Source organism: Ochotona curzoniae, unplaced genomic scaffold (assembly GCF_017591425.1).
Source record: "Ochotona curzoniae isolate NIBS_2020 unplaced genomic scaffold, NIBS_Ocur_1.0 contig_908, whole genome shotgun sequence".
NCBI lineage: Eukaryota > Metazoa > Chordata > Mammalia > Lagomorpha > Ochotonidae > Ochotona > Ochotona curzoniae.
This window is the reverse complement of record NW_024466607.1, coordinates 17,030,872-17,054,985: the sequence shown is the minus strand read 5'-3', so window position 1 is coordinate 17,054,985 and position 24,114 is coordinate 17,030,872. Positions and strand designations below refer to the sequence as shown.

The following is a 24,114-nucleotide window of genomic DNA, read 5'->3' as shown; positions in this document are numbered from 1 at the left end:
GGACCTTGCATCCTTGTGGGCGACCTAGAAGAAGCTCCTGGCTCCTGGCTTTGGATCAGCTCAGCTCCAGCCGTTACAGCCACTTGGAGAGAGAAACAGCGGGCAGAAGATCTTTGTCTCTTCTTCTCTCTGTAAATTTGACTTTCCAATAAAAACAAACAAATCTTTAATAAAGAAGAGAGGCTGTAAAAACCCTAGGCAGGGGGTAAAGTAGCAGTGGAGAGCTGGAGTGGAGGAGCTTTCTTAACAGGGAGGGAGGTGGCCCCCTCCTGGTCTCCTGGTGCACTTGCAGTGGTGAGATGTCATCCGTGGTTCCACACTGCCACCTTGTGGATGACTGGCTCATGGCCCCGCATCTCCCTGGGCCAGGTGGATGCCCCACTAGAGGGACATACTCATCCTGGGGCTAAGGAGGTAATGCCAGGATCTCTGGCCATTTGGGGACTGAATCAGCAGAATAAGATCTCTGTCTCTCCTATCTTTCCAAAAAAAGATTTTGTTAGGGCCTGGCGCAGCAGCCTAGTGGCTAAAGTCCTCACCTTGCACGCCTGCCAGGATCCCATATCGGCGCCGATTACTGTCCGGGCTGTTCCACTTCCCTACTTGTGGCCTGGGAAAGCAATAGAGGACAGCCCAAAGGCTTGGGACCCTGCAACCATATGGAAGACCCTGAGGAAGCTCTTGGCTCCTGGCTTCGGCTCAGCTCAGCTTAGGGTGTTGCGGCTCCTTGGGAACTGAACCAGCGGATAGAAGATCTTTCTCTCTGTCTCTCCTTTACTTTGTGAATCTGTCTTTCCAATAAAAAATAAATAAATCTTAAAAGAAATTTAAAGTCCTCAAACTGTTGTCAGGCGGATACAACAGGATCATGACGGGTGCTGCCAACCGCTCCCCTGAGCAGGCTCCAGGGGATCCTGCTGGTTGAGGGGCGGCACGAGCCTGGACAAGACAAGGCCACATGGCTCGATGGGTCACATGAGCCCCGCTGGGGATGGCCTTGCTAGCTGCGTCCAAGGTGCCTGGGAGGGCTCAGGCTGGCCAATGCCCTGTGTCCTGCTAATAGCCTCGCCCAAGGGTGCGCCACACAGGAAAGCAGTGTGCATGGGCTTCTACATAAGATGGCACATTGGCCCTAGAGGAAGGGTCGAGTTCACCACCCTTTCTGGTGCCGGAACATCTTTGGCTCCTAGTCATATTTATTGATGTTTTGGGGTTGGCACGGTGGCACATCAGGCCAATCCTCTGTCCTGTAGTTCTGGCCCTCATTTGAGCACCTGTTTCAGTCCTGGCTGCTCCATTTCTGATCCAGCTTCCCGCTAATGGCCTCAAAAAAGCAGCAGAGTGGCCCAAATCCTTGGACCCCTGCACCCATAGGTGAGACCCAGAAGGACTTCCTGACTCCCAGCTTCAGATAGGCTCAGCTCTGGCAGTTACGGCCATTTGGGAGTAAACTAGTGGGTCTCTGTCTAATTCTTTCAGGTAAAATAGATAAATCTTTAGAAATATATTTATTGAGGTTTTGTTAGAAAAAGGTTTTCAAACTTCTATATTTTTATTTTATTTGAAAGCCAGAGCGAGATCTTCCATATACTGGCTCGCCTTCAGATTGCTACAACAACCAGGGCTTGGCCAGGCAGGAGCCAGGAGCCAGAAAGATCAGCTTGGTTTTCTGTTTGGCTGACAGAGACTCAGGTAGCGAGTCAGTACCGGCTGGTCCCCGGGACGCTGGGTCAGCAGTGGAGTAGCCGGGACATCAGCCAGGCCGTCTTTCTGGAAGTGGAGAGCTTACGCCATTCTTCAGGTCCCAGCTAGCAGCTGCCAGGCCTCAGGAGTGTTGGCCTGGAGTATTCCACCCGTCCTGCCCCCACCACCTCCTTTCCCCATCACTCCTCAAAGCTCGGCAACCTAGCTCGCCCTCTGGGAAGCTGCCTTGTATATTCACTCGGCAGGTGTGTGTGAAGCTGCGTCAGGCAGTGGGAAAGCCAAGGTGACCTAACCAACCACTCGAAAACTGATGGTGTCTGTGACACTACACACACACACACACACACACACACACACACACACACACACACAGCATTGAATTTGAGTCTGGGAAAGTGCCAGGAAGGAAACAACGAAAAGACCCAGAGTAACAGAGAAACCTGGAGCCTGGAGCTTCATCCGGGTCTCCCACATCGGTGCAGGGTCCTAAGGCTTTGGGCCGTCCTCGACTGCTGTCCCAGGCCACAGGCAGGGAGCAGGAAGGGAAGTGGGCCACTGGGACATGAACAAGCGCACATATGGGATCCCTGAGGGTACAAGGTGAGGTGAGGACTTTAGCCGCTAGGCCAGTGTGCCGGGCTCCCAAAGGAGATTTTTTAAAAAATATATTTATCCTATTTGCTTGAAAGACAAAACTACAGAGAGAGACAGACTGAGGGGAAGAGGCCCTGGAGGACAACAGACTTACTAGTAGGTTCTCCAATCTCTGCACTTCGGATGCTCAGGGGATTTAATGCATTTGAAAAGAAACATGTCCAGACACACCAGTCAAAGCTTCCTTGCGCGCAGCTCCCGTTCCAGGAGCACCCACACCTCCATCCCCTCAGGACCAGGCCGCGCAAGGAGGAGGGAGTGGGCGGGACCAGCGAATGGGCGGGGCCAGGCCGTAGCACCGCCTCCGGGGCGGGCTGTGCGCTTCCGGGCTCCGGAACCTTTCTTCTAGGCGATTGGAGAAATGTTTCCAAGAGTACCTTCCGGCATCGTCGACTCTACTTCCCGCGCTGCACTGCGGCCTCCCTCTTCCTCTTCCGGTCTCGGAGGCTTCGGCAGCCGCGGGTTTCGGTGAGTGATGTCTCCGTGGCATCCGATGCCATCCGCCGCTGACGGTTGGCGGCAGGGCGCCGGCTGTGCGCCGCGGGCCGCGGGGAGGGTAGGCGCGCGCGCTGGGTGCTGCGCGGAGTAGAGGCCGCTGGCCGGAGGCGATGCTCTTGGATCCTCAGGAGGTGGATGGCGGAGTGGGGGGAGGAAGTCGGGCTCTGTGGCGGAGGACAGCCGCTTGGACGCCGGCCGCGGGGTCTCGGGGTGTCTTGACCGGGGGGGAGCGGCGGGGCTGCGTCGCGTGGCTTCCCTCTGGCCTGGGGCCCCCTCGCTCATCTCCACTCTGTCCTGCAGGTGTAGACATGGCCAAGTCCAAGAACCACACCACACACAACCAGTGTAAGCTTGGGAGGGATTGGGGTGGTTGGGGCGGGACAAGGGGACCCGCTTGCGGTGTCTTTGGGGTTAAAGGTTGTAGGGACCAGGCCTACAGTGGCAGAATCCCCGGTGGATCTCCACTCCTGCTCTGGGAAGGGAGGGTCTCCATGACATGTCAGGGTGTCAGGTGGGTCTTGTTAGAGGAAATATCGTGCTTGGTCTTCATTTTTGTTTTTATTTGCAGCCCGAAAGTGGCACAGAAATGGCATCAAGAAGCCCCGATCACAAAGATACGAATCTCTTAAAGGGGTGAGTGTGCAGGCAATCCCAGTCCTTGTCCCTTCTGGCCTCCAAGGGCGCTCACTCAGATCTATCTAATTAACTTGAAAGGTAGAGTCAAAAAGAGAGTGATAAAGATTTCCCATCCACTGGGTTCACTGCCCGTATGGTTGCAGTGGCTGTGCCGAAGCAACCAGCGTCTCCCTGGTCTCGCTTGGATGCAGGGGTCTGAGCACTTCATTTTCCTAGGCACGTTAGCAGGGAGCTAGAACTGCTTGGGATCTGAACAGGTACCCGTGTGGGACGCTGGTGCTGCAGACAGCAGCTCAGCCTGTGCCACCACGTTTGCCCAAAGAGAATTTGGGAAGGAGCTTGTTTGTGTTGGGCACCTGATCTTGGTACCTTAGTATGACTCCCTGTTGGACTTGGAGGAGGGTCCTCTTGTCCAGGGAGGGCTGGGAGGAACCGGGCCGGCCCTGTTTTTTTTCCCCTGAACTTTCTGCTCTTCTGGTCTGTAGGGCGAATCCCTATGCTCAGACCTGTCTTTATGTTGCTGTACCTGGGAGGACTGGAATGGATCCCCTTGTAGTGGGGACTGGAAGCTGTGCAGTACTGGCAGTCAGGGCAGCTGCATTGGGCTGTGGACATGTGACCTGAACGTGTGGCCTGCACGGCTCCTGTCCGCTGGAGTGCTACTGGTGCATCTCTGGAATCAGTTATGCTCTTTTTTTTTTTTTTTAAATTTTTATTTTTATTGGAAGGGCAGATATACTGAGAGGAGGAGAGACAGAGGAAGGTCTTCCATCTGGTGATTCACTCTCCAAGCGGTCGCAATGGCTGGAGCTGAGCTAATCAGAAGCCATGAGCTTCCTCCAGGTCTCCCATGTGGGTGCAGGGTCCCAAGGCTTGGGGCCATCCTCGACTACTTTCCCAGGCCACAAGCAGGGAGCTGGAAAGGAAGTAGAGCTGCTGAGACTAGAACTGGCACCCATATGGGATCCTGGAAAGTTCAAGACGAGGACTTTAGCTACTATGCCTGGCCCTGGAATCAGTTTTAAAGAGTTGAGTGTTTCTACCTGTTGCCTTTAGAGTGGCAGGTGCCCTGGAGGAAAAGCACACGAGGGAGGGCCATGCAGCCCCTCACTGCTTGCCCCCTGCACCTTTCCTGATTTCCAGGTGGACCCCAAGTTCCTGAGGAACATGCGCTTTGCCAAGAAGCACAACAAGAAGGGCCTGAAGAAGATGCAGGCCAACAATGCCAAGGCTATGAGTGCACGGGCTGAGGCCATCAAGGCCATCGTCAAACCCAAGCACGTGAAGCCCACCATCCCCAAGGGAGTCAGCCGCAAGCTCGATCGACTTGCCTACATCGCCCACCCCAAGCTCGGGAAGCGTGCTCGTGCCCGCATGTCCTGCGGTGCCAGGCTGGCTCGGGCAAAGGCCAAGGCAAAGGCTAAGACCGAGCCTCAGATCAAGGGCAAGGTCAAAGCTCAGGTCAAGGCTGAAGCCAAGGCTCAGCTCAAGGGAAAGGCTAAGCCCAAAGCCCCAGCCCAGGCTGCACCCGCAGCGGCTACTCCAGCTCAGCCATCTCCCAAAGGTGCCCAGCCCCCCACGAAGGCTCAGTAGAGACAGCCTCTGCTGGCCACTGCAGGGACAGAAGGACTGGTGTGACCCCTAGGCTGCTGTCCTCCTGTGCTGTTTGTACAAATAAACCTGAGACAGGATATCATGGTCTGCGTCTTTGGTCCAGGGGACAGTGTGGCTTCCTGCTTTGGGTCTGGGAAGAGGTGGGCTTCAAGAATAGTGCTAGTAAAGGAGAACCGGGGGAGTGGGTGGCTTTCTGCCCTGCTAGGGTGCAAAACCTGCATTCTAAGGTCGATTTGGAGGTTGGGCCCAAGGGTGGGTAGGGTCAGGGCAGCATGTTGTGTCACTATCCTGTAAATTGGTCTATTTACAGTACCAAATAGTGTAGCTGGTATTTGTGGAGCCTTCTTTTTTTATTATTATTATTTTTTTTTTTTTCTATTGGAAAGGCGGATATACAGAGAGGAGAGACAGAGAGGAAGATCTTCCGTCCGATGATTCACTCCCCAAGTGAGCGCAACGGGCCAATACTATGCCGATCCGAAGCCAGGAGCCTCTTCCGGGTCTCCCACGCGGGTGCAGGGTCCCAAAGCTTTGGGCCGTCCTCAACTGCTTTCCCGGGCCACAGGCAGGGAGCTGGAAGGGAAGCGGGGCTGCCGGGATTAGAACCAGCGCCCATATGGGATCCCAGGCATGTAAGGCGAGGACCTTTAACCACTTGCGCCACCGCGCCGGGCCCTTTGGAACCTTTTTGGTGAAGGTTTCGGTCTGAACACCATTAAAGTTGAGTCTGTGCATTGGGGCTGTCATGCTAACTCCTAACAGTTTGGGACCCTGCACCTTTGGGAGACCTTGGTTCCTAGCTTGGATGGGCTCAGCTCCAGTGGTTGCTACCATTTGTGGAGTGAATCAGCATATGGAAGAAATTCCTATGTCACTCCTCTCTGTATATCTGACGAATAAAAAATCTTTAAAAATTTCAAGAACACCCCGTCCTTTTGAGGCAGCACCTGTCCACACACACTTTATTAGTGGGCATGGTAAAAGCAAAGTCATGAACAGGAGTTAGAGATTTGGGGACTTAGTGGTCACTAGGCAGGGCAGGCACACTGGCCAGGGCAGGCAGCAGGTGTGCATATATGTCGATCCCACGGAGGAACACTGCCTCGTGCAGCCGCTCATCATGGTCGTGTAGCAGCACCGGGGTGTGGTTCATGGGAGAGAAGCCCAGAGCCGGGATGCCTGCCTACAGGGGTGAAGCAGAGTGTCAGGAGGGCCAGCCCGCTGCTGCTGCCACCCAGGGGCTACCTCCTTAGGGACTCACTGCTCGGATGTAGCGGCTGTCAGTGGCTGCGGGAAAGATATCCAGCTGCAGAGACAGGTTCCTGTTCCAAACGGGAAAACAAAAGGGGATGGAGGAGGACAAGGAACTGCAACGGGTAAAAGGGAGTGGGAAAACAGGAAAGGAGTGGGGTTGGGTGCAGGGTACAGGCTCACATGTCCTTGCAGGCTCCACTGAAAGCCGCCCACCAGGGGTCTGAGTCGTCAGTGGGTGTCACCGGGGCCCCTGTCCACCTCTGGGGGAAGGAAGGACAGAGAGCAGGATCAGGACAGGGCCCTGGGCACATCTACACCCACCCCCTTTCCCAGGCAGATGCCCACTCTGGCTACAGGCCTTCCTTCAGATCCTAGCCATGGGGCTCCAGCTGGGCCACAGCCTGCTCAAACACTCCGATCACAGCAGGACCCACAGTGTGAGACCGCCCTCCCAGCCACCCATGTCCATGGAACAGCAAAGCAAGAATGGGCTCTGTAAGGTTCCTGAGGGCATCGCAGTCCCTCATTTCTTTGGCACAGTGGCCCTGGAACATACAGCAGATTTCGAAAACACTGACGGCCCAAAGAAGTGCTTCTGGCTGAAGAAGACTAAGGTGCCCGGTATGCACTGTGCATGGCTCTCCCCTCACACACCCGCCATACACCACCATCCCAGGGCCCACGGTAATACCTGAATAAACTCGAAGGTGACACCCTCTCCAGCTGCCTGGCACCAGGCCTGCAGCTGCTGCTCGAAGGCCTGAGGGAGAGGAGATGAGCCGACAACACTTAGGCTTCCCTCCCAAACACCCTGTGTAGGGGGTGGGCACAGGGCCCAGGCTCCAACCTCCACACCAGAGTGCAGGTTGTACCTTCATGTCCACATCCGGGGCCACTCGGATGTCAAAGCTGGCGCTCATGGTGGCAGGGACCACGTTGAAGGCCACACCGCCCTCGAGCTTGGTTAGGTTCACGGAGGTCACTGCCCCCTCCTTCAAATGGGGGTTGGACTGCAGCCTGAGGCAGGGTGGGGAACAGCAGGTCACACAGGGCAGCCTGGCCTCCTCTTCCTCCTCGGTTGCACTGCCCCCCTAGAGCCACCACGTGCCAGGTGGTCTCGGTCTCACCTCTGCTTTTCCTTCTCCCGGAAGGCCAGGATGGAGCCTACAACCTTGTGCTAGGAGAGCATGGAGTTAGACACTGAGGGGTCCAGGGAACAGCCCTCCCAGGCTCCCTCTGCAGCTGTCACATACCAGCTTCTCGGCCGCGGTGTCCTCAATGAAGCGTGAGCCGTGGCCTGGCCTCCCGGTGCTGGTGACCCGCACCCCTGCAGAGCAGCCCAAGTTGGAGGAAAGGGTGAGGGGAGGAGGGGGCTTTTGGCATGGGAGGGGCTGTCAGCTCTGAACAGCGGGTGTCCAGGCCTGTCCCCCTCATGCCAAGCTCTGCTGGCAGGACCCTGTTGGCCTTTGAGCCTTCAGGGTAGAACCCATTTCTTGCTCCCACTCTGGAGTAGCCCAGGAAGAAGACATCCACTTAGGAAGGGTCTGGGAGGACAGGCCCTGGGCTCAAGGCCTTCCAGTGTGCCATCTCAGTGTTAGACCCCTCCCTCAATATGTACTCACACCAGGGACTCCTCTCGCTGTAAAACACAGTGAAGGCATCAGTGGGATTCGCCAGGCCTGAGGAGTAGTGGGTGCAGCGGGGCTTCAGAACAGGCAGTGGCCCAGCCCAGTCACACAGCCCCAGGCCTCACTCTCCCCCAACAGCCGGGCAGCTCAGAGGCACCAGCAGTCTGCTTACCTTCGTCCAGGGCAAAGCCAGCCCGCAGGGCCTGGAACTCAGGCCGCTGCACAAACAGCTCCATGCCTTTGTGACCTCCGATCTCTTCATCTGTTAAGCGTGACGGGAACTAGATGAGAGAGCTGCCCCCAACACAGTTCCCCTTTCCAGTGCTGTCCCAGCCAGAGCCTTCTTACCGGGCACAAAGGTCATGTGAATGGTCCTGGGGAAGCGGTGACCCTCAGCCTTCAGCCTCCTCACGGCCTCCAGGTACCTGAGGGGACACAAGCCATCTGCTGGAGCAGGGCCAGGGAGGTGACAGCTCTGGGTCCTGGATCAACACTGGACCTCTCTTGGGACCTCAATTTCCCTATCAAGGCAACGGGTATGTCAGTACTTCCTGCCCCAGGGATGGTGTCAAGAAGTCCCTTGCATGGGGGCGTCTGGCACAGCACGTGACACCACGTGTTGCCCTGCATCCCTTATCTGAGTGCCAGAGTTCTGGTCCCAGCTCTGCTTTCAATCAGCTTCCTGCTAATGTACACCCTCAAGGCAGTGGGCTGTGGCTGAAGACTTGGATCTCTGCCATCCTATGGGGAAAACTTGGACTGAGTTCCTGGCTCCTGAGTTTGGCCTGGTTTGGCCCCAGGTATGGCCGAGGCTGCAGTGATATAGGGAATGAACCAGCATATAGATGGGCAATCTCTCTGCCTTTCAAATAAAACAGGATGAGTGAATTAATTGCAAAAGCAAAGAGATATCCTGTGGCCTTGAGCGTCTCCCCATACAGCCCAGGTCCCGAGGTCCATGTGTTAGGCTTGGGGTGGGCACCGTGAGGGACAAGAGTGGAGGACACTCACTGGATGCTGACACACTTCATGTCCTGGGTGCCCCTGGCATAGATGTAGCCCTCACGGTCCTTGAAGGCCTCAAAGGGGTCGTGACTCCAGTGTTCCTTTGGCAGGGATGGGAAGAGGTGTCCAATGAGAGGTTGGTTGGAGTGACAGGTGGGGTGGTGAGGGGACAGAGGAGGCAACCGATTGCCACCCCCACCTCCTCGTCCAGAACCAAGCCTGATCTGGCATGAATGAGGGCTGCTTGGGTGCAGTGCTGGCTTCACCACCATGCACTTCCTGGGGTCCCAGACCTGTGCTGTGCCCCAGGCCATACACACCTCGAAGACTGGCACCACATCCGTGTGGGAGTTGAGCAAGATAGATGAGAGGGCTGGGTTGGTGCCCAACCAGGTCAGCACAGTCACCACATAGCCAGGTGCCACCTGGTAATAAGGGTTGGGTGGGGGATCGGCACGGGGTGACCTCCCACCCTGCAGGCCCACCTCCCCCCAACGTGTGGGCCCCAGGCTCACCTCCACCTTCTGACAGCCCAGGCCCAGCTGGCGTGCCTGCTCCTCCAGGAAGGCCACGGCAGCCCCTGGGGACACAGAGTCCTGGGACCACCTACCCCTGGCTCCCACCCACCCACACCACTCACCCTGGGAGGAAGTGGACCTCCCCGGCCCTCCCCGCCCTGCCTCAGAGGCACCTGTATTTCTGCCCTCCTCCACCCCCCAGGGAGAAGGGACTCTTTGCCAAAAGCCTGGGAAAGTGCAGAGTTGCTATGGCCCTTTCAGGTGGGGAAGCCATGGCATTGGAGAGCTGCAGAAAAGAGGGCTCACGCAGAACCCCTGGGCTGCCAACCCAGAGCAGGATGCCACATCCACAATCCCTGGGTGTCCCCCTTCATTTCATAGGAGCCAGTGCCTGGTCTTAGCCCCAGGAGGCTCCTGGGGGTCCCTCCACCTCCACCTCCACTGGGTGCCAGGAATGAAGTTGGGAGCAGTGTAGCCTTTGGAGCAGGGTGCACATCCTGGGCCCCTTGGGTGCTGCCTCAGTTTACAGACCTCAAGAGTGGCTGGAGGAGTTGGGGAGCCACTTGAGAGCTGGAACTGGGTGCAGCTGGGTGATGTGGGCACAGCGCCCACCTGAGCCCCCACCCTAGGCCCTCCTCCCACCTCCAAGCTCCTTGTGCTCACCATAGTCGGGTTTGGGATGGACCGTGCGAATGCGCAGGTACTGGCGGAAGAGAGTCACGGAGGGGTGCTCGCTCTCTGCACCCTTGCTGGTCATGGTGCTGCACGTGGGGATCTGTAGGCAACACCACTCTGTCCTGGACCACCACCTGCACACAGCGCCCCCACTCGGAAGAGGTCACCTGGTTTCTCCCCAGAATTCCCACACCATGTTAGGGACCAGTGTTGAGCTCTCAACAGTTTCTTCCTGAACCCACCCCAGGGTTCCAATTTTCTGTGTGCCCCAGAATGCCCACTACATGGATCAAAAAAGGTGAGGCTCACAGAGATATCAGAGCAGCTTTAAAGCTCTGAATTAACACACACCTACTCCCACGGCCCCCGCCCTCTCCCAGTTGCTCAGCTTCCATGCCTGGGAACTCCTGACGCCCTTCTTCTCGTCCCACAACCCGACCTTGCTCTCCTGGCCTGGAGCTTCGTTCACTTCTCCCGGACTGTGACCAAGACTTCAGCGTCTGCGAGGTCAGAACCTCAGGCCCGCCCCGGCCCTCCCACCACGTGGCTGGAGCGCGTTCGCGGGGCGGGATCCGGGACCCGAGGCGGGCAGGAAGGACCCGTCGGTGTCGCTCCGGGCCTGGGCCGGCCTCGGAATCCCTCCCCTCCCGGGCAGCTGCTTTGCGCGGCCAGCCCCGCCCACGAGGGGCGGAGCGAGCGGTGTGATGGCCCCGCCCCTGCGGGCACGTCCCGCCCCTCCAGTCTCCCGCCTGCAGCCTGTTCCAGGCCTCTGCTGCTCTGGACTGTTCCAGTGCCTCATGTGGGACTGACTGGACCCGTCGGTCCGCCCCACACTGTGCGCTCCAGGAGGGCTACCCGCATGCCCAGGGCAGGGAGCAAGAGCCAAGTAGGAGGGTAAATAAAGGGGTGGGAGCCGGTTGGGAGCGTGCCATGGTGAGGGCCAAGCTTTTGGTGTGGGCAGCAGGCTGGCTGTGTGCCACCAGTGGGTGGAACCGGGAGCCAGGGCAGTCCCAGGAGGCTTGAGCGAGAGAGACGGGAGAACACGCACTCGTGGCTGACCGTATGGCCACCTCTCTTGCTCTTCTGCACTCCTGGGGAGGGAGGGAGAAGGTGGCACAGGTGTCCTGCAGGCCACCCGCAGGCAATCCCTGGCTGTGTCTGCCCATTGGGGTACCTGGTGGCCTCTGGCCCTCTGCTCCAGTGTGCTGAGTCAGCTTGGGGAGGAGCTTGGAGCTGAGACTTCAACCTCTGGGTCCAGAAGGGCCCATCTCACCTCTGCTGGGGTTTAAGTCCTGCTAATCCACATGTAATGGGGGATCAGGCTTGGTGGTTTATCAACAAAGGTGTTAATTAAAAAAAAAATCAACCTTATTTATGTGAATGTCATAGTTACAAAGACAGAAAAGGAAACCAGTAAGGGAGGAGAGGTGTGTTCTGCTTGGCTACGTTCACTCTGAGTGACCACACCAGCCAAGTGTGAAGGCATGAACCTGGAGCTTCCCTGAGCTTCTATGTGGGTCTGTCCATCGTGCTGTGTTGCTAACTCCTGACGACGTGGCTCTGAGTGCCTGGAAGTGTGGCAGGAGTAGATTTTGTGTCCTCACAGTGGTGTGGGCTAAGCAGATGGCTCCAAGTTGGCTCATTTCAAGAGCAAGGCCTGGGCATTCGTGCCCTGCCAAAATGTGGAGATTCTGGTCCCAGCCTGAGGACGCAAAGCCCCAGCCAGCCTCAGAAGATCACTGAGCCTTTGCATATGGACCCCTGAACCCAGGCTGGTGTGTGGGGGACCCTTAATGAAACTGATTCTACTAAGGCCCTATTCCCAACTTCAGAATCCATGGCTTGGGACCAAAACCATTACAAGGCAGATCAACCTCCCAAGCTGTGCTTCTTGCCCTCTGTCTGGTCCTGTCTGGGCTCCTCAGGCTGGTACCCCAGACTACTTCCCTGAGGTCTCTGGGAAACACCTTTGCAGGAATGCATGTGGTGGCTGCAAGAAGCACTATGGCTCTAAGACCCGGACAGATGAACATGTCGATCCTAAAAGCAGGGCCCAGGTTCCTCATGGTCAGTGGGGCCGGTGGTAGCGTGTTCCCAGAGAAGGAAATCTCACCCCGAGTACACCCTGTCCTTTTGAGGCAGCCCCATCCACACACACTTTATTAGTGGGCATGGGAAGAGGAAGGTCTTGGACAGGAGTTGGGGAGTTGGGGGCTCAGCCGTCACTAGGCAGGGCAGGCACACTGGCCAGGGCAGGCAGCAGGTGTGCGTATATGTCAATCCCACGGAGGAACACTGCCTCGTGCAGCCGCTCATCATGGTCGTGTAGCAGCACCGGGGTGTGGTTCATGGGAGAGAAGCCCAGAGCCGGGATGCCTGCCTACAGGGGTGAAGCAGAGTGTCAGGAGGGCCAGCCCGCTGCTGCTGCCACCCAGGAACCACATCCGGAGGGACTCACTGCTCGGATGTGGCGGTTGTCAGTGAATCCTGGGAGGATTTCTGGCTCCAAAGTTAGGTTCCTAGGGTTTCAGGGAATATCATGGAAGAGGGGACAGAAAGTGGGCAAGGGGAGACCTGGAGGTGTAAAGGGAAGTGGGAGAAGAAGGGGTGGGGTTGGGAGCTGGAGTACAGGCTCACATGTCCTTGCAGGCTCCACTGAAAGCCGCCCACCAGGGGTCTGAGTCGTCAATGGGTGTCACCGGGGCCCCTGTCCACTTCTGGGGGAAGGAAGGACAGAGAGCAGGATCAGGACAGGGCCCTGGGCACATCTACACCCACCCCCTTTCCCAGGCAGATGCCCACTCTGGCTACAGGCCTGCCTTCAGATCCTAGCCATGGGGCTCCAGCTGGGCCACAGCCTGCTCAAACACTCCGATCACAGCAGGACCCACAGTGTGAGACCGCCCTCCCAGCCACCTATGTCCATGGAACAGCAAAGCAAGAATGGGCTCTTTAAGGTTCCTGAGGGCATCGCAGTCCTTCATTTCTTTGGCACAGTGGCCCTGGAACATACAGCAGATTTCGAAAACACTGACGGCCCAAAGAAGTGCTTCTGGCTGAAGAAGACTAAGGTGCCCGGTATGCACTGTGCATGGCTCTCCCCTCACACACCCGCCATACACCACCATCCCAGGGCCCACGGTAATACCTGAATAAACTCGAAGGTGACACCCTCTCCAGCTGCCTGGCACCAGGCCTGCAGCTGCTGCTCGAAGGCCTGAGGGAGAGGAGATGAGCCGACAACACTTAGGCTTCCCTCCCAAACACCCTGTGTAGGGGGTGGGCACAGGGCCCAGGCTCCAACCTCCACACCAGAGTGCAGGTTGTACCTTCATGTCCACATCCGGGGCCACTCGGATGTCAAAGCTGGCGCTCATGGTGGCAGGGACCACGTTGAAGGCCACACCGCCCTCGAGCTTGGTTAGGTTCACGGAGGTCACTGCCCCCTCCTTCAAATGGGGGTTGGACTGCAGCCTGAGGCAGGGTGGGGAACAGCAGGTCACACAGGGCAGCCTGGCCTCCTCTTCCTCCTCGGTTGCACTGCCCCCCTAGAGCCACCACGTGCCAGGTGGTCTCGGTCTCACCTCTGCTTTTCCTTCTCCCGGAAGGCCAGGATGGAGCCTACAACCTTGTGCTAGGAGAGCATGGAGTTAGACACTGAGGGGTCCAGGGAACAGCCCTCCCAGGCTCCCTCTGCAGCTGTCACATACCAGCTTCTCGGCCGCGGTGTCCTCAATGAAGCGTGAGCCGTGGCCTGGCCTCCCGGTGCTGGTGACCCGCACCCCTGCAGAGCAGCCCAAGTTGGAGGAAAGGGTGAGGGGAGGAGGGGGTTTTTGGCATGGGAGGGGCTGTCAGCTCTGAACAGCCAGTGTCCAGGCCTGTCCCCCTCATGCCAAGCTCTGCTGGCAGGACCCTGTTGGCCTTTGAGCCTTCAGGGTAGAACCCATTTCTTGCTCCCACTCTGGAGTAGCCCAGGAAGAAGACATCCACTTAGGAAGGGACTGGGAGGACAGGCCCTGGGTTTGAGACCTTCCCGGACCTTATTTGAGTGTTAGACCCCTCCCTCAATATGTACTCACAGCAGGGGCACTTCTCCCCATAAAAGACTTTGAAGGCATCAGTGGGATTCGCCAGGCCTGAGAAGTAGTGGGTGCAGCGGGGCTTCAGAACAGGCAGTGGCCCAGCCCAGTCACACAGCCCCAGGCCTCACTCTCCCCCAACAGCCGGGCAGCTCAGAGGCACCAGCAGTCTGCTTACCTTCGTCCAGGGCAAAGCCAGCCCGCAGGGCCTGGAACTCAGGCCGCTGCACAAACAGCTCCATACCTTTTTGACTTCCGATCTCTTCATCTGTTAAGCGTGACGGGAACTAGATGAGAGAGCTGCCCCCAACACAGTTCCCCTTTCCAGTGCTGTCCCAGCCAGAGCCTTCTTACCGGGCACAAAGGTCATGTGAATGGTCCTGGGGAAGCGGTGACCCTCAGCCTTCAGCCTCCTCACGGCCTCCAGGTACCTGAGGGGACACAAGCCATCTGCTGGAGCAGGGCCAGGGAGGTGACAGCTCTGGGTCCTGGATCAACACTGGACCTCTCTTGGGACCTCAATTTCCCTATCAAGGCAACGGGTATGTCAGTACTTCCTGCCCCAGGGATGGTGTCAAGAAGTCCCTTGCATGGGGGCGTCTGGCACAGCACGTGACACCACGTGTTGCCCTGCATCCCTTATCTGAGTGCCAGAGTTCTGGTCCCAGCTCTGCTTTCAATCAGCTTCCTGCTAATGTACACCCTCAAGGCAGTGGGCTGTGGCTGAAGACTTGGATCTCTGCCATCCTATGGGGAAAACTTGGACTGAGTTCCTGGCTCCTGAGTTTGGCCTGGTTCGGCCCCAGGTATGGCCGAGGCTGCAGTGATATAGGGAATGAACCAGCATATAGATGGGTGATCTCTCTGCCTTTCAAATAAAACAGGATGAGTGAATTAATTGCAAAAGCAAAGAGATATCCTGTGGCCTTGAGCGTCTCCCCATACAGCCCAGGTCCCGAGGTCCATGTGTTAGGCTTGGGGTGGGCACCGTGAGGGACAAGAGTGGAGGACACTCACTGGATGCTGACACACTTCATGTCCTGGGTGCCCCTGGCATAGATGTAGCCCTCACGGTCCTTGAAGGCCTCAAAGGGGTCGTGACTCCAGTGTTCCTTTGGCAGGGATGGGAAGAGGTGTCCAATGAGAGGTTGGTTGGAGTGACAGGTGGGGTGGTGAGGGGACAGAGGAGGCAACCGATTGCCACCCCCACCTCCTCGTCCAGAACCAAGCCTGATCTGGCACGAATGAGGGCTGCTTGGGTGCAGTGCTGGCTTCACCACCATGCACTTCCTGGGGTCCCAGACCTGTGCTGTGCCCCAGGCCATACACACCTCGAAGACTGGTACCACATCCGTGTGGGAGTTGAGCAAGATAGATGAGAGGGCTGGGTTGGTGCCCAACCAGGTCAGCACAGTCACCACATAGCCAGGTGCCACCTGGTAATAAGGGTTGGGTGGGGGATCGGCACGGGGTGACCTCCCACCCTGCAGGCCCACCTCCCCCCAACGTGTGGGCCCCAGGCTCACCTCCACCTTCTGACAGCCCAGGCCCAGCTGGCGTGCCTGCTCCTCCAGGAAGGCCACGGCAGCCCCTGGGGACACAGAGTCCTGGGACCACCTACCCCTGGCTCCCACCCACCCACACCACTCACCCTGGGAGGAAGTGGACCTCCCCGGCCTGCCTGCCCTGCCTCAGAGGCACCTGTATTTCTGCCCTCCCCACCCCCCAGGGAGAAGGGATTCTTTGCCAAAAGCCTGGGAAAGTGCAGAGTTGCTATGGCCCTTTCAGGTGGGGAAGCCATGGCATTGGAGAGCTGCAGAAAAGAGGGCTCACGCAGAGCCCCTGGGCTGCCAACCCAGAGCAGGATGCCACATCCACAATCCCTGGGTGTCCCCCTTCATTTCATAGGAGCCAGTGCCTGGTCTTAGCCCCAGGAGGCTCCTGGGGGTCCCTCCACCTCCACCTCCACCTCCACTGGGTGCCAGGAATGAAGTTGGGAGCAGTGTAGCCTTTGGAGCAGGGTGCACATCCTGGGCCCCTTGGGTGCTGCCTCAGTTTACAGACCTCAAGAGTGGCTGGAGGAGTTGGGGAGCCACTTGAGAGCTGGAACTGGGTGCAGCTGGGTGATGTGGGCACAGCGCCCACCTGAGCCCCCACCCTAGGCTCTCCTCCCATCTCCAAGCTCCTTGTGCTCACCATAGTCGGGTTTGGGATGGACCGTGCGAATGCGCAGGTACTGGCGGAAGAGAGTCACGGAGGGGTGCTCGCTCTCTGCACCCTTGCTGGTCATGGTGCTGCACGTGGGGATCTGTAGGCAACACCACTCTGTCCTGGACCACCACCTGCACACAGCGCCCCCACTCGGAAGAGGTCACCTGGTTTCTCCCCAGAATTCCCACACCATGTTAGGGACCAGTGTTGAGATCTCAACACATTTTCTTCCTGAACCCACCCCAGGGTTCCAATTTTCTGTGTGCCCCAGAATGCCCACTACATGGATCAAAAAAGGTGAGGCTCACAGAGATATCAGAGCAGCTATGAAAGTTTTCATAAATAAACCTTCCCTTTTGCCTTCTCCCTCATCCAACCACCCCAATCTCCCCACTGGGGGACACTTTCGACCTTGCTCTCCTGGCCTGGAGCTTCGTTCACTGCTCCAGTGTCGGGCCCGGACTGTGACCAGAGCTTCAGTGTCCTAGGAGGTCAGAAGCTCAGGCCCGCCCTGGCCCTCCCACCATGTGGCTGGAGCACAGTGGCAGGTTGGGATCCAGGGGACCTGAGGTGGGCAGGAAGGGCCCGGTTGTCCTTGCTCCTGGCTTCCAGTCCCACCCCTGCAGTCTTCTTCCTGCAGGCTCTTCCAGGCCTATGCTGCTCTGGACTGTTCAGCGCCTCATGTGGGACCGACTGGACCTGTCGGTCCGCCCCACACTGTGCGCTCCAGGAGGGCGACCCGCATGCCCAGGGCAGGGAGCAAGAGCCAAGTAGGAGGGTAAATAAAGGGGTGGGAGCCGGTTGGGAGTGTGCCATGGTGAGGGCCAAGCTTTTGGTGTGGGCGGCAGGCTGGCTGTGTGCCACCAGTGGGTGGAACCGGGAGCCAGGGCAGTCCCAGGAGGCTTGAGCGAGAGAGACGGGAGAACACGCACTCGTGGCTGACCGTATGGCCACCTCTCTTGCTCTTCTGCACTCCTGGGGAGGGAGGGAGAAGGTGGCACAGGTGTCCTGCAGGCCACCCGCAGGCAATCCCTGGCTGTGTCTGCCCATTGGGGTGCCTGGTGGCCTCTGGCCCCTGCTCCAGTGTGCTGAGTCAGCTTGGGGAGGAGCTTGGAGCTGAGACTTCAACCTCTGGGTCCAGAAGGGCCCATCCCACCTCTGCTGGGGTTTAAGTCCTGCTAATCCACATGTAATGGGGGATCAGGCTTGGTGGTTTATCAACAACACTGTTAATTTTTTTTTAAAAAAAAGATTCATTTATGTGAATGTCATAGGTACAGCGGGAGAGAAAGCCAGTAGTTTCATCTGGGCCTTCCAAATGGGTGGCTGTGGGCCAAGCACTTAGGCCACCCTCTGCTGTCTTCCCCATGTGATCAGCAATATATTAGATCAACAGTGTAGTAGCCAGGACACCCTCAGGCACCCGGACAGAATGCTGGCATCACTGATAACATCCTTCTTCCTGCTACCGCCACACCGGCCCCTTAGCAGGCCATTACTTCAACCCTGTTCTGCCTCTGCACTTCAACATCTGTACTCCTAATCTGCCTGCTGTCTATACTGTGCCACCCATCCCAAGGGTCCTATGTTAGCAGCCACCTGTCACCCACCCCCAACCCTTGCCCAAAGTCCTGTACCAAGTGTGTTCCCAGGTGCTTCCCTAATGCTTTCAAGCCTGCAACCACCCTCCCAGCCTCCGTTATTATTCAGCATTTCATTTAGGTGAGAAAACAATGTGACAGTAGGGACATCAGCTAGGAAATGTTGCAATCTTAGCCTCTCCCAAAACATGCCAGGAAATGGAACTTGTCTCTTCCCACAATAGGCAAACAGACTTAAAACAAATTGAGCGTGTGAAATAAGAATTGAAGATCCCGATTGGATCTTGTCCTCTGCTTTTGTCCTCCAATCCCAGGAGGCTCCTTCCCTGGTGACGTGGAGGTAGTAGTCCAGCTCCCTTCAAGTTCAGGCCAGACGTGGGGGCCCCGGGTAGTAGGTGAGTTCACGGCAGGCGGTCAAGGAAGGCCAGGAGGACGAGGTGGAAGTCTTGTGGCTTGTGGAGGTAGCAGGCATGCCCCGCACCCCGCAAGGTCACCACGGAGTGGTTGGGCAGGTGGCGCAGCTGCTGTAGTGACTGTTGAGCCAGGCCGTGGTCCAGCTCCCCATAGAGGATGAGTGTTGGGGTCTGAGGGCAAGTGAAGGGGCCATGACCTAGAGCCTGTAGGGATCTGAGCCTTGTTTACCCCCACCCGGCAGGGAAGGCTTGAGCTCTCCTCACTCCCACCAACATAAGCTCCAGATGGGGTACCTTCACAGCCTGGAACTGCTCCTGGGTGTAGCTCTGTGTGGAAGTGGGTGCGATGGGCACAAATCCACGCAGCTGGCGGTGGCCCCGCATCAAGAAGGGCAGGGCGTACTGGCCACTTAGCGAGGGGCTCACCAACACGGCATTCTGCACCTCCAGGTCCCGCAGCACGTGCTCCAGCAGCTCCGCCCGCCCCACCTCTGTGCTGGCCTCCTTCCAAGGTGCTGAGTTTCCAAAACCTAAGAAGGACAGTAAGCCCTAGCTGATGGGGGCCTGGGCAGGAACCCAGGGCTGCCTGCCCACTGTAGTGGGGAAATGAGATGGGGAACAGGAGTGTGGTGGTGTGGCGATTTAAGCTGCCATCTGCAATGCAGGCATCCCATATGCGAGTGCTCTAGTCTGAGTCCTGGCTATTCTACTTTCAGTAGCTCCCTGCTAATGTACCTTCAAAGGCAGCAGAAGATGGCCCTAGAACCTGGGCCCTGAATCCCATGTGGGAGATCTGGATGGAGCGCCTAGTTCCTGGTTTTGGCATGGCTTAGCCCTGGCTGTTGTAGGAATTTGGAATGTGAACTAGCAGTTGTAGGATTTTTGTCTTCCTCTATCACTGAATTTCAAATAAGCAAACCTTAGAGAGAGGTGAGAACAAGTGTGATATGTCACATGCCACTCCCATTTCCCAGATGCCATATATATGTTTATGTGTGTGTATATATATATATTTGTAACAGGCTTGCTAGATGTATTTTCACATGTAACTTGACAGAAGCATAAATCCATACAGGTCTTTTGGAGGGTGAGGCAGTATTTGGCAAAATCTTGGGGCTAATGCAATGGCTCAACAGGCTAATCCTCCACCTGTAATGTGAGTATCCTATATGAGTGCTGGTTCTAGTTTTGGCTGCTCCATTTCTGCTCCAGCTCTCTGCTTATGACCGGAGAAAGCAGAAGAAGATGGCTGAAGTCCTTGGGCCCCAGCACCCATGTGAGAGACCTAGAAGAAGCTTCAGACCCCTGGCTGTGGATTGGCTCAGCTTCAGCTGATGTGGCCATTTGGGGAGTGAACTAGCAGATGGGAGATCTCTGTTTTTCCTTCACTTTACTTTTCAAGTTAAAATATATATATATATATATAAAATCTTAAGATGTATGTCTTTGAGCCATCACTAGCTCAGTAGACTACCCAAGAGAAATAAACACCCACATTCTTTTTTTTAACCTTTTTTTATTATATTTTTGACAATCTTTACATAGTTAATTGGGGTAAAAAGGTTCGAACACCCACATACTTGAAGATGCATGTCCGGAGATGCAGCTAGGTTACTGAGTCTTTCTTTCTTTCTTTCTTTCTTTCTTTCTTTCTTTCTTTCTTTCTTTCTTTCTTTCTTTCTTTCTTTCTTTCTTTCTTTTCTTTCTTTCTTTCTCTCTCTCTTTCTCTTTCTCTCTTTCTTTCTTTTTGTATTTTAAATGAACTGAAAACCAGAGTGAGACAGAGAGAGAGAATGGGAGAAAGAGAATTAAAAGACAAGCCGAGAGAGAGATTTTCAATCTGCTGGTTCACTCCCCAAATGGCCACAATGGCTGAAGCTGGGCAGGTCTAAGTTAGAAGCCAAGAACTCTATGTGGGTATCCTATGTGGGTGGCAGGGCCCATAGGTACTTGGGCCATTTTCTGCTCTTTTCCCAGGGACACTAGCAGGGAGCTGATGGATCTGAAATGGAGCAGCTGAGATTTGAACCAGTTCTCCAATATGGGAATGTCAGCACTTCAAAAAAGGGTAACTAAACACAGTGTACATCATTCCCCCCCTTTTTTTTTCTTTTAAATAGTCAACCATCTCAACTGACACTAGAAGTCATAGTAAGAGATATGGCCAAATAACACCCCATCCATCCCTCCTGTGCCACACACTGCAGGTCTGACAACACAGTAGGAGCGTCGCAGGCACTGGCTCTTAACAGGGCGTGCAGGTGGGAAGCCAGGCTGTGGATGGACTTGCCAACAGGGCACCAGTCACGTGTACATGGCGGCACTTGTTCTGTGTGTTTTGTGTATCTGTGTGGTAGGGCCCAGGACAAGGACTGGCACCCCAAAGTTGCCTCAGAGAGGGAGAGCAACATGGGGCTGGTCCTTCAGGGCTGTGTTGTGTCTTGTTTTACTGACAAGAATGACAGTGCAAACTATTGTTGTCATGCAATGAACCTCAAGCTCCATGGTTTGTCATTGAAGGCACAGCAATCTCCCATGTGCTTGCTGGCAAAATGAGGCATGTTGGCGCTGCTATATGACATACATTTCACACTGGAATTGCCAAGACAGAAATTAAAACTCAAGACTTTTTTGGGGTGCTACATTTGCTACACCTGCTGCCTCTTGCCTCTCTTAGTTGGGGTTGGGGCAGCAGGGGATAGATTGGGCTGTTGAGGGGCAGAAGTGTGCAGAATGCTCACCGGGAAGGTCGATGGCCACGGCCCGATAGCCCTTTTGCGACAGCAACTGAAGGGTGCCCAGCTGCTCCCATGTGTGTGACTTGAAGGCCTTGCCATGGAGCAGCACCACATCCACCCTGCAGGCACACAGGGCAGGGTATGTCCTGGGGGCTACCAGGTAGTCCCCCATTTTCCTAGACTGTTCCCGCTGTCCTCCCAGGTTCTGAGCATGCTGTGTTGAGTGAGGACTACCCTCCACGCACAGGGTCCCCTCCAGGCCTCCAGAGAGTTAACACCCACCTTCGTGCTCGATGGAGGGGGCGTGCCTCACGGTAGAAGATGGGGGGGTTGCCATGGGTGAAGGCAGCCAGGATGGTGACATTGGGCTGTCTCCAGAACCAAGAGGTCTGCTCAGGGGGGCCTGGCAGTCCTCCATACAGGAGCAGCATGAGCAGCAGCCCCAGGCCCAACAAGGCTCCCACAAGCCAGTGCATGGAAATCTGTGCCACAGCCTGCAAGAAGACGGGAGAACGAATAGACTGGGGCTGCCCCCATACAGTGTCCTCTGGGCTGCATCCCCACATGCCATCCAGAAGGCCCCAGCTGAGAAAGAACCCCAGCCCCCATCCTTCCCCTGCTCCAGGCAAATGTGCTGGGATTGACAGCCAATGCTTACACCTGCCAAAGCAAAGGCTCAGATGCCCTGCACATGAGGACGTGTGTCTGAGCATGCTCAGCGATCATGGTCACCAGTGTGCAGGGGAACTTCCAGCCCTGTGCTTGATCCTTGGCATGCAAGAGTTCCTTGGTCCCCCAGGAATACCTGGGAGCAGGGGGATTACAGGTCTTTGAGGAAACTGAGGCCCAGGGACTTAACCTCTCTTGCCCAAAGTGCAGTGCTGCCAATAGGGAAACTGGGATTTGACCTCATGGCTGGACTCCTAAGGGCCAGGACACACTTGGTGACACTGTGGGTATTGACAGGGGACAGATGAACTGCTGGAGCCTTGCACGCGGAGAGAGTCATGAGGGCTGTTCAAGGAATACACTCATACATACAAGGCCCTCTCACGTGGTACATGTTTGGATGGACTTCCTATTATCACACTTGCATGTCTGATTGAGAGTTCGATCATGTTTTATAGTTTATGAGAAGGGTGAAAGGTGTAGCCCACTGGGAATGCTTGTAATGCCCACAATGCTAAGGCATGAGTGGAATGAGGCCAGTGAAGGGCATGGCACATGTAGAAACAGGAGGGGCAGCATGCAGGCGGGAAGACATGGATTACCACTCCCCCCACGTGCACACAGCTCAGTCCCATGAGTTGTTCCAGTTCAAGGCCTTTGCCAGACCAAAGGGCAGATTGCAAGACCCAGGACCTAGGGGGTAGTGTTTTGGCAGAGTGACTTAAGCTACTGCCTGAGATGCCTGTATCCCATATGGGCACCAGTTCAAGTCCTGGCTGCTCCACTTCTGATCTAGCTCCCTGCTAATGGCCTAGGAAAGCAGTGGAAGACGGTTCACGTGTTTGGTTCCTTGCACCCCAGGTGAAGCTCTTGGTTGCTGGGTTCAGCCTGGCGCAGCTCTGGCTACTGCACCCACTTGGAATGTGAACTAACAGATGAAAGAGCTCTTCTCCACTCTTTCTCTCCCTCTCCCTGCAACTCTTCCTTTCAAATAAAGCTTTTTAAAAAAAGCCTCAAAAAGGGCAGTGAGCCCTGGCTTTAAGACCCATCCTGAAGGTGGTGTGCCTTCAGTTTGACAGTAGAATGGGAAACCTCACACTGCCCTCCCAGGCTTTTTGTGATATATGGAAATAACACAATGCTCTCCATCCAGGGCCAGCCTTGTCATTTCCTGGACCTGCACACTGCTGTCTTGTTCTAGGATTCCTGTCAACTTTTATTTATGCCGAGCCAGCTGAACATACACTCAGCAGCTGGAATCCATCCTTCCTGTTTCCTGAAGCCCTCAGCCCCAGGCTCTGAGGACAGGCAGTGTGTGGGTACTGGCAGCACCCTTGGGTGCTGATGGAACAGCAGGAGCCAGGGAGAGGAAGAGAGCCCTCCTTTCTGGTTCCTGACTGCTCACAGCCCCAGGGGGCAGGAAGCATGCCCAGATTCCCACCGAGTAGCGCTTTGGTGCTTCACCTCTCTTTGTAGTCTTTGGGGAGGTGGCAGGGTAGACCCCAGCCTTCTCCCAGAGGGAGCTGCTGGGCTTTGGTTGTCATGTGGACACCCAGGGTGTGGACATCCTGGCCAACTATAGGGACCTTTAGCTCATGCCAGGGTCCACTCTATCCATACAAGTGGGGTGGGGAGTGAACTATCCCCTGCAAGAAGTCCCTGGAGTACGCGTGGACAGTGACACACAGGTGTGCCCACATGCTCAAAGACACTGACTTTTGGCCCTACAAGCTTTGCTTTTGCCTAGGCTATTCCCTGTGCGTACTCCCATTAGCTGGTAAACAAACTATTCCTTGGAACAACAGTCTTGAAATCATGCATGCAGTCAGGCATCAGGAAGACACAGGCTTTAAAAACCACATGCAGACCCTCAGAAATAATTCAAGCAGTCACGCACAACTCTTCAGGCACACACAGGCAAGGGTAGACACATATACACTCCACCCTCAAAGTCGTGCGCACGCAAATACGCACAGTAGACCTACACTGACACCTCCCAGGTAAGTGTGCAGAAACACATACGCCCAGGTGCACGCTCAGACTCTCACGCATGCGCACTCACATCACACACACACACACACAAACACACACACACACACAAACACACACACACACACACACACTCGCCCCGCAACGCCAGCCCCTTCCGCTGGACTCACTCTGACCGCAGGGGGGAAGGGGTGGAGCAAGGGTGGCCCGCCCTCGGGCAGTCTGCAG

At 56.2% G+C, this 24,114-nt stretch overlaps 4 protein-coding genes across 5 annotated transcripts; 1 reads left to right on the top strand and 3 right to left on the bottom strand.

Moving 5' to 3' along the window:
• The first annotated feature begins 2,742 nt into the window (after positions 1-2,742).
• RPL29 (ribosomal protein L29) lies at positions 2,743-5,183 on the top strand. Of its 2 annotated transcripts, XM_040994577.1 has the most exons (5): positions 2,761-2,826; positions 3,157-3,201; positions 3,425-3,489; positions 4,636-4,936; positions 5,009-5,183. In XM_040994577.1, exons 2-5 carry the CDS (start codon positions 3,165-3,167, stop codon positions 5,083-5,085), a joined length of 480 nt encoding a protein of 159 aa, XP_040850511.1. In that variant the 5' UTR covers positions 2,761-2,826; positions 3,157-3,164; the 3' UTR covers positions 5,086-5,183. The 2 variants fall into 2 exon arrangements, with proteins under 2 accessions (XP_040850510.1, XP_040850511.1); XM_040994576.1 differs by having other exon boundaries at positions 2,743-2,826; positions 4,636-5,183.
• An 862-nt stretch (positions 5,184-6,045) lies between these two features.
• Positions 6,046-10,650, bottom strand: LOC121165747 (aminoacylase-1). The gene is made up of 15 exons (XM_040994572.1): positions 10,626-10,650; positions 10,175-10,286; positions 9,509-9,573; positions 9,314-9,418; positions 9,000-9,094; positions 8,337-8,413; positions 8,161-8,250; positions 7,983-8,039; positions 7,614-7,687; positions 7,488-7,537; positions 7,233-7,377; positions 7,052-7,120; positions 6,541-6,620; positions 6,368-6,428; positions 6,046-6,289 (listed from the first exon to the last, which is right to left on the bottom strand). The coding sequence occupies exons 2-15, from the start codon at positions 10,266-10,268 to the stop codon at positions 6,125-6,127; spliced, it is 1,227 nt and encodes a 408-aa protein (XP_040850506.1). The 5' UTR covers positions 10,269-10,286; positions 10,626-10,650; the 3' UTR covers positions 6,046-6,124.
• A 1,662-nt stretch (positions 10,651-12,312) lies between these two features.
• Positions 12,313-16,956, bottom strand: LOC121165748 (aminoacylase-1-like). Its single transcript, XM_040994573.1, has 15 exons — positions 16,888-16,956; positions 16,462-16,573; positions 15,792-15,856; positions 15,597-15,701; positions 15,283-15,377; positions 14,620-14,696; positions 14,444-14,533; positions 14,266-14,322; positions 13,897-13,970; positions 13,771-13,820; positions 13,516-13,660; positions 13,335-13,403; positions 12,824-12,903; positions 12,645-12,705; positions 12,313-12,566 (listed from the first exon to the last, which is right to left on the bottom strand). The coding sequence occupies exons 2-15, from the start codon at positions 16,553-16,555 to the stop codon at positions 12,402-12,404; spliced, it is 1,227 nt and encodes a 408-aa protein (XP_040850507.1). The 5' UTR covers positions 16,556-16,573; positions 16,888-16,956; the 3' UTR covers positions 12,313-12,401.
• A 764-nt stretch (positions 16,957-17,720) lies between these two features.
• ABHD14A (abhydrolase domain containing 14A) lies at positions 17,721-22,771 on the bottom strand. The gene is made up of 4 exons (XM_040994574.1): positions 21,511-22,771; positions 21,232-21,347; positions 18,785-19,020; positions 17,721-18,661 (listed from the first exon to the last, which is right to left on the bottom strand). The coding sequence occupies exons 1-4, from the start codon at positions 21,939-21,941 to the stop codon at positions 18,479-18,481; spliced, it is 966 nt and encodes a 321-aa protein (XP_040850508.1). The 5' UTR covers positions 21,942-22,771; the 3' UTR covers positions 17,721-18,478.
• Between the last annotated feature and the right edge of the window lie 1,343 nt (positions 22,772-24,114).

Excerpts from the sequence above, each read along its gene's own strand:
- LOC121165748 (XM_040994573.1), bottom strand. The coding sequence starts at position 16,555 with ATGACCAGCAAGGGTGCAGAGAGCGAGCACCCCTCCGTGACTCTCTTC. Across the intron at positions 15,857-16,461 it reads CCATCCCAAACCCGACTATG|GGGCTGCCGTGGCCTTCCTG; the intron begins GTGAGCACAAGG and ends CTGTGTCCCCAG. Across the intron at positions 12,567-12,644 it reads ACAACCGCCACATCCGAGCA|GCAGGCATCCCGGCTCTGGG; the intron begins GTGAGTCCCTCC and ends TCACCCCTGTAG.
- LOC121165747 (XM_040994572.1), bottom strand. The coding sequence starts at position 10,268 with ATGACCAGCAAGGGTGCAGAGAGCGAGCACCCCTCCGTGACTCTCTTC. Across the intron at positions 9,095-9,313 it reads ATGTGGTGCCAGTCTTCGAG|GAACACTGGAGTCACGACCC; the intron begins GTGTGTATGGCC and ends TCCCTGCCAAAG. Across the intron at positions 6,290-6,367 it reads ACAGCCGCTACATCCGAGCA|GCAGGCATCCCGGCTCTGGG; the intron begins GTGAGTCCCTAA and ends TCACCCCTGTAG.
- RPL29 (XM_040994576.1), top strand. The coding sequence starts at position 3,165 with ATGGCCAAGTCCAAGAACCACACCACACACAACCAGT. Across the intron at positions 3,202-3,424 it reads CCACACCACACACAACCAGT|CCCGAAAGTGGCACAGAAAT; the intron begins GTAAGCTTGGGA and ends TTTTATTTGCAG. Across the intron at positions 3,490-4,635 it reads GATACGAATCTCTTAAAGGG|GTGGACCCCAAGTTCCTGAG; the intron begins GTGAGTGTGCAG and ends CCTGATTTCCAG.
- ABHD14A (XM_040994574.1), bottom strand. The coding sequence starts at position 21,941 with ATGCTCAGACACACGTCCTCATGTGCAGGGCATCTGAGCCTTTGCTTT. Across the intron at positions 19,021-21,231 it reads CGTGGCCATCGACCTTCCCG|GTTTTGGAAACTCAGCACCT; the intron begins GTGAGCATTCTG and ends TGTCCTTCTTAG. Across the intron at positions 18,662-18,784 it reads AGCAGTTCCAGGCTGTGAAG|ACCCCAACACTCATCCTCTA; the intron begins GTACCCCATCTG and ends ACTTGCCCTCAG.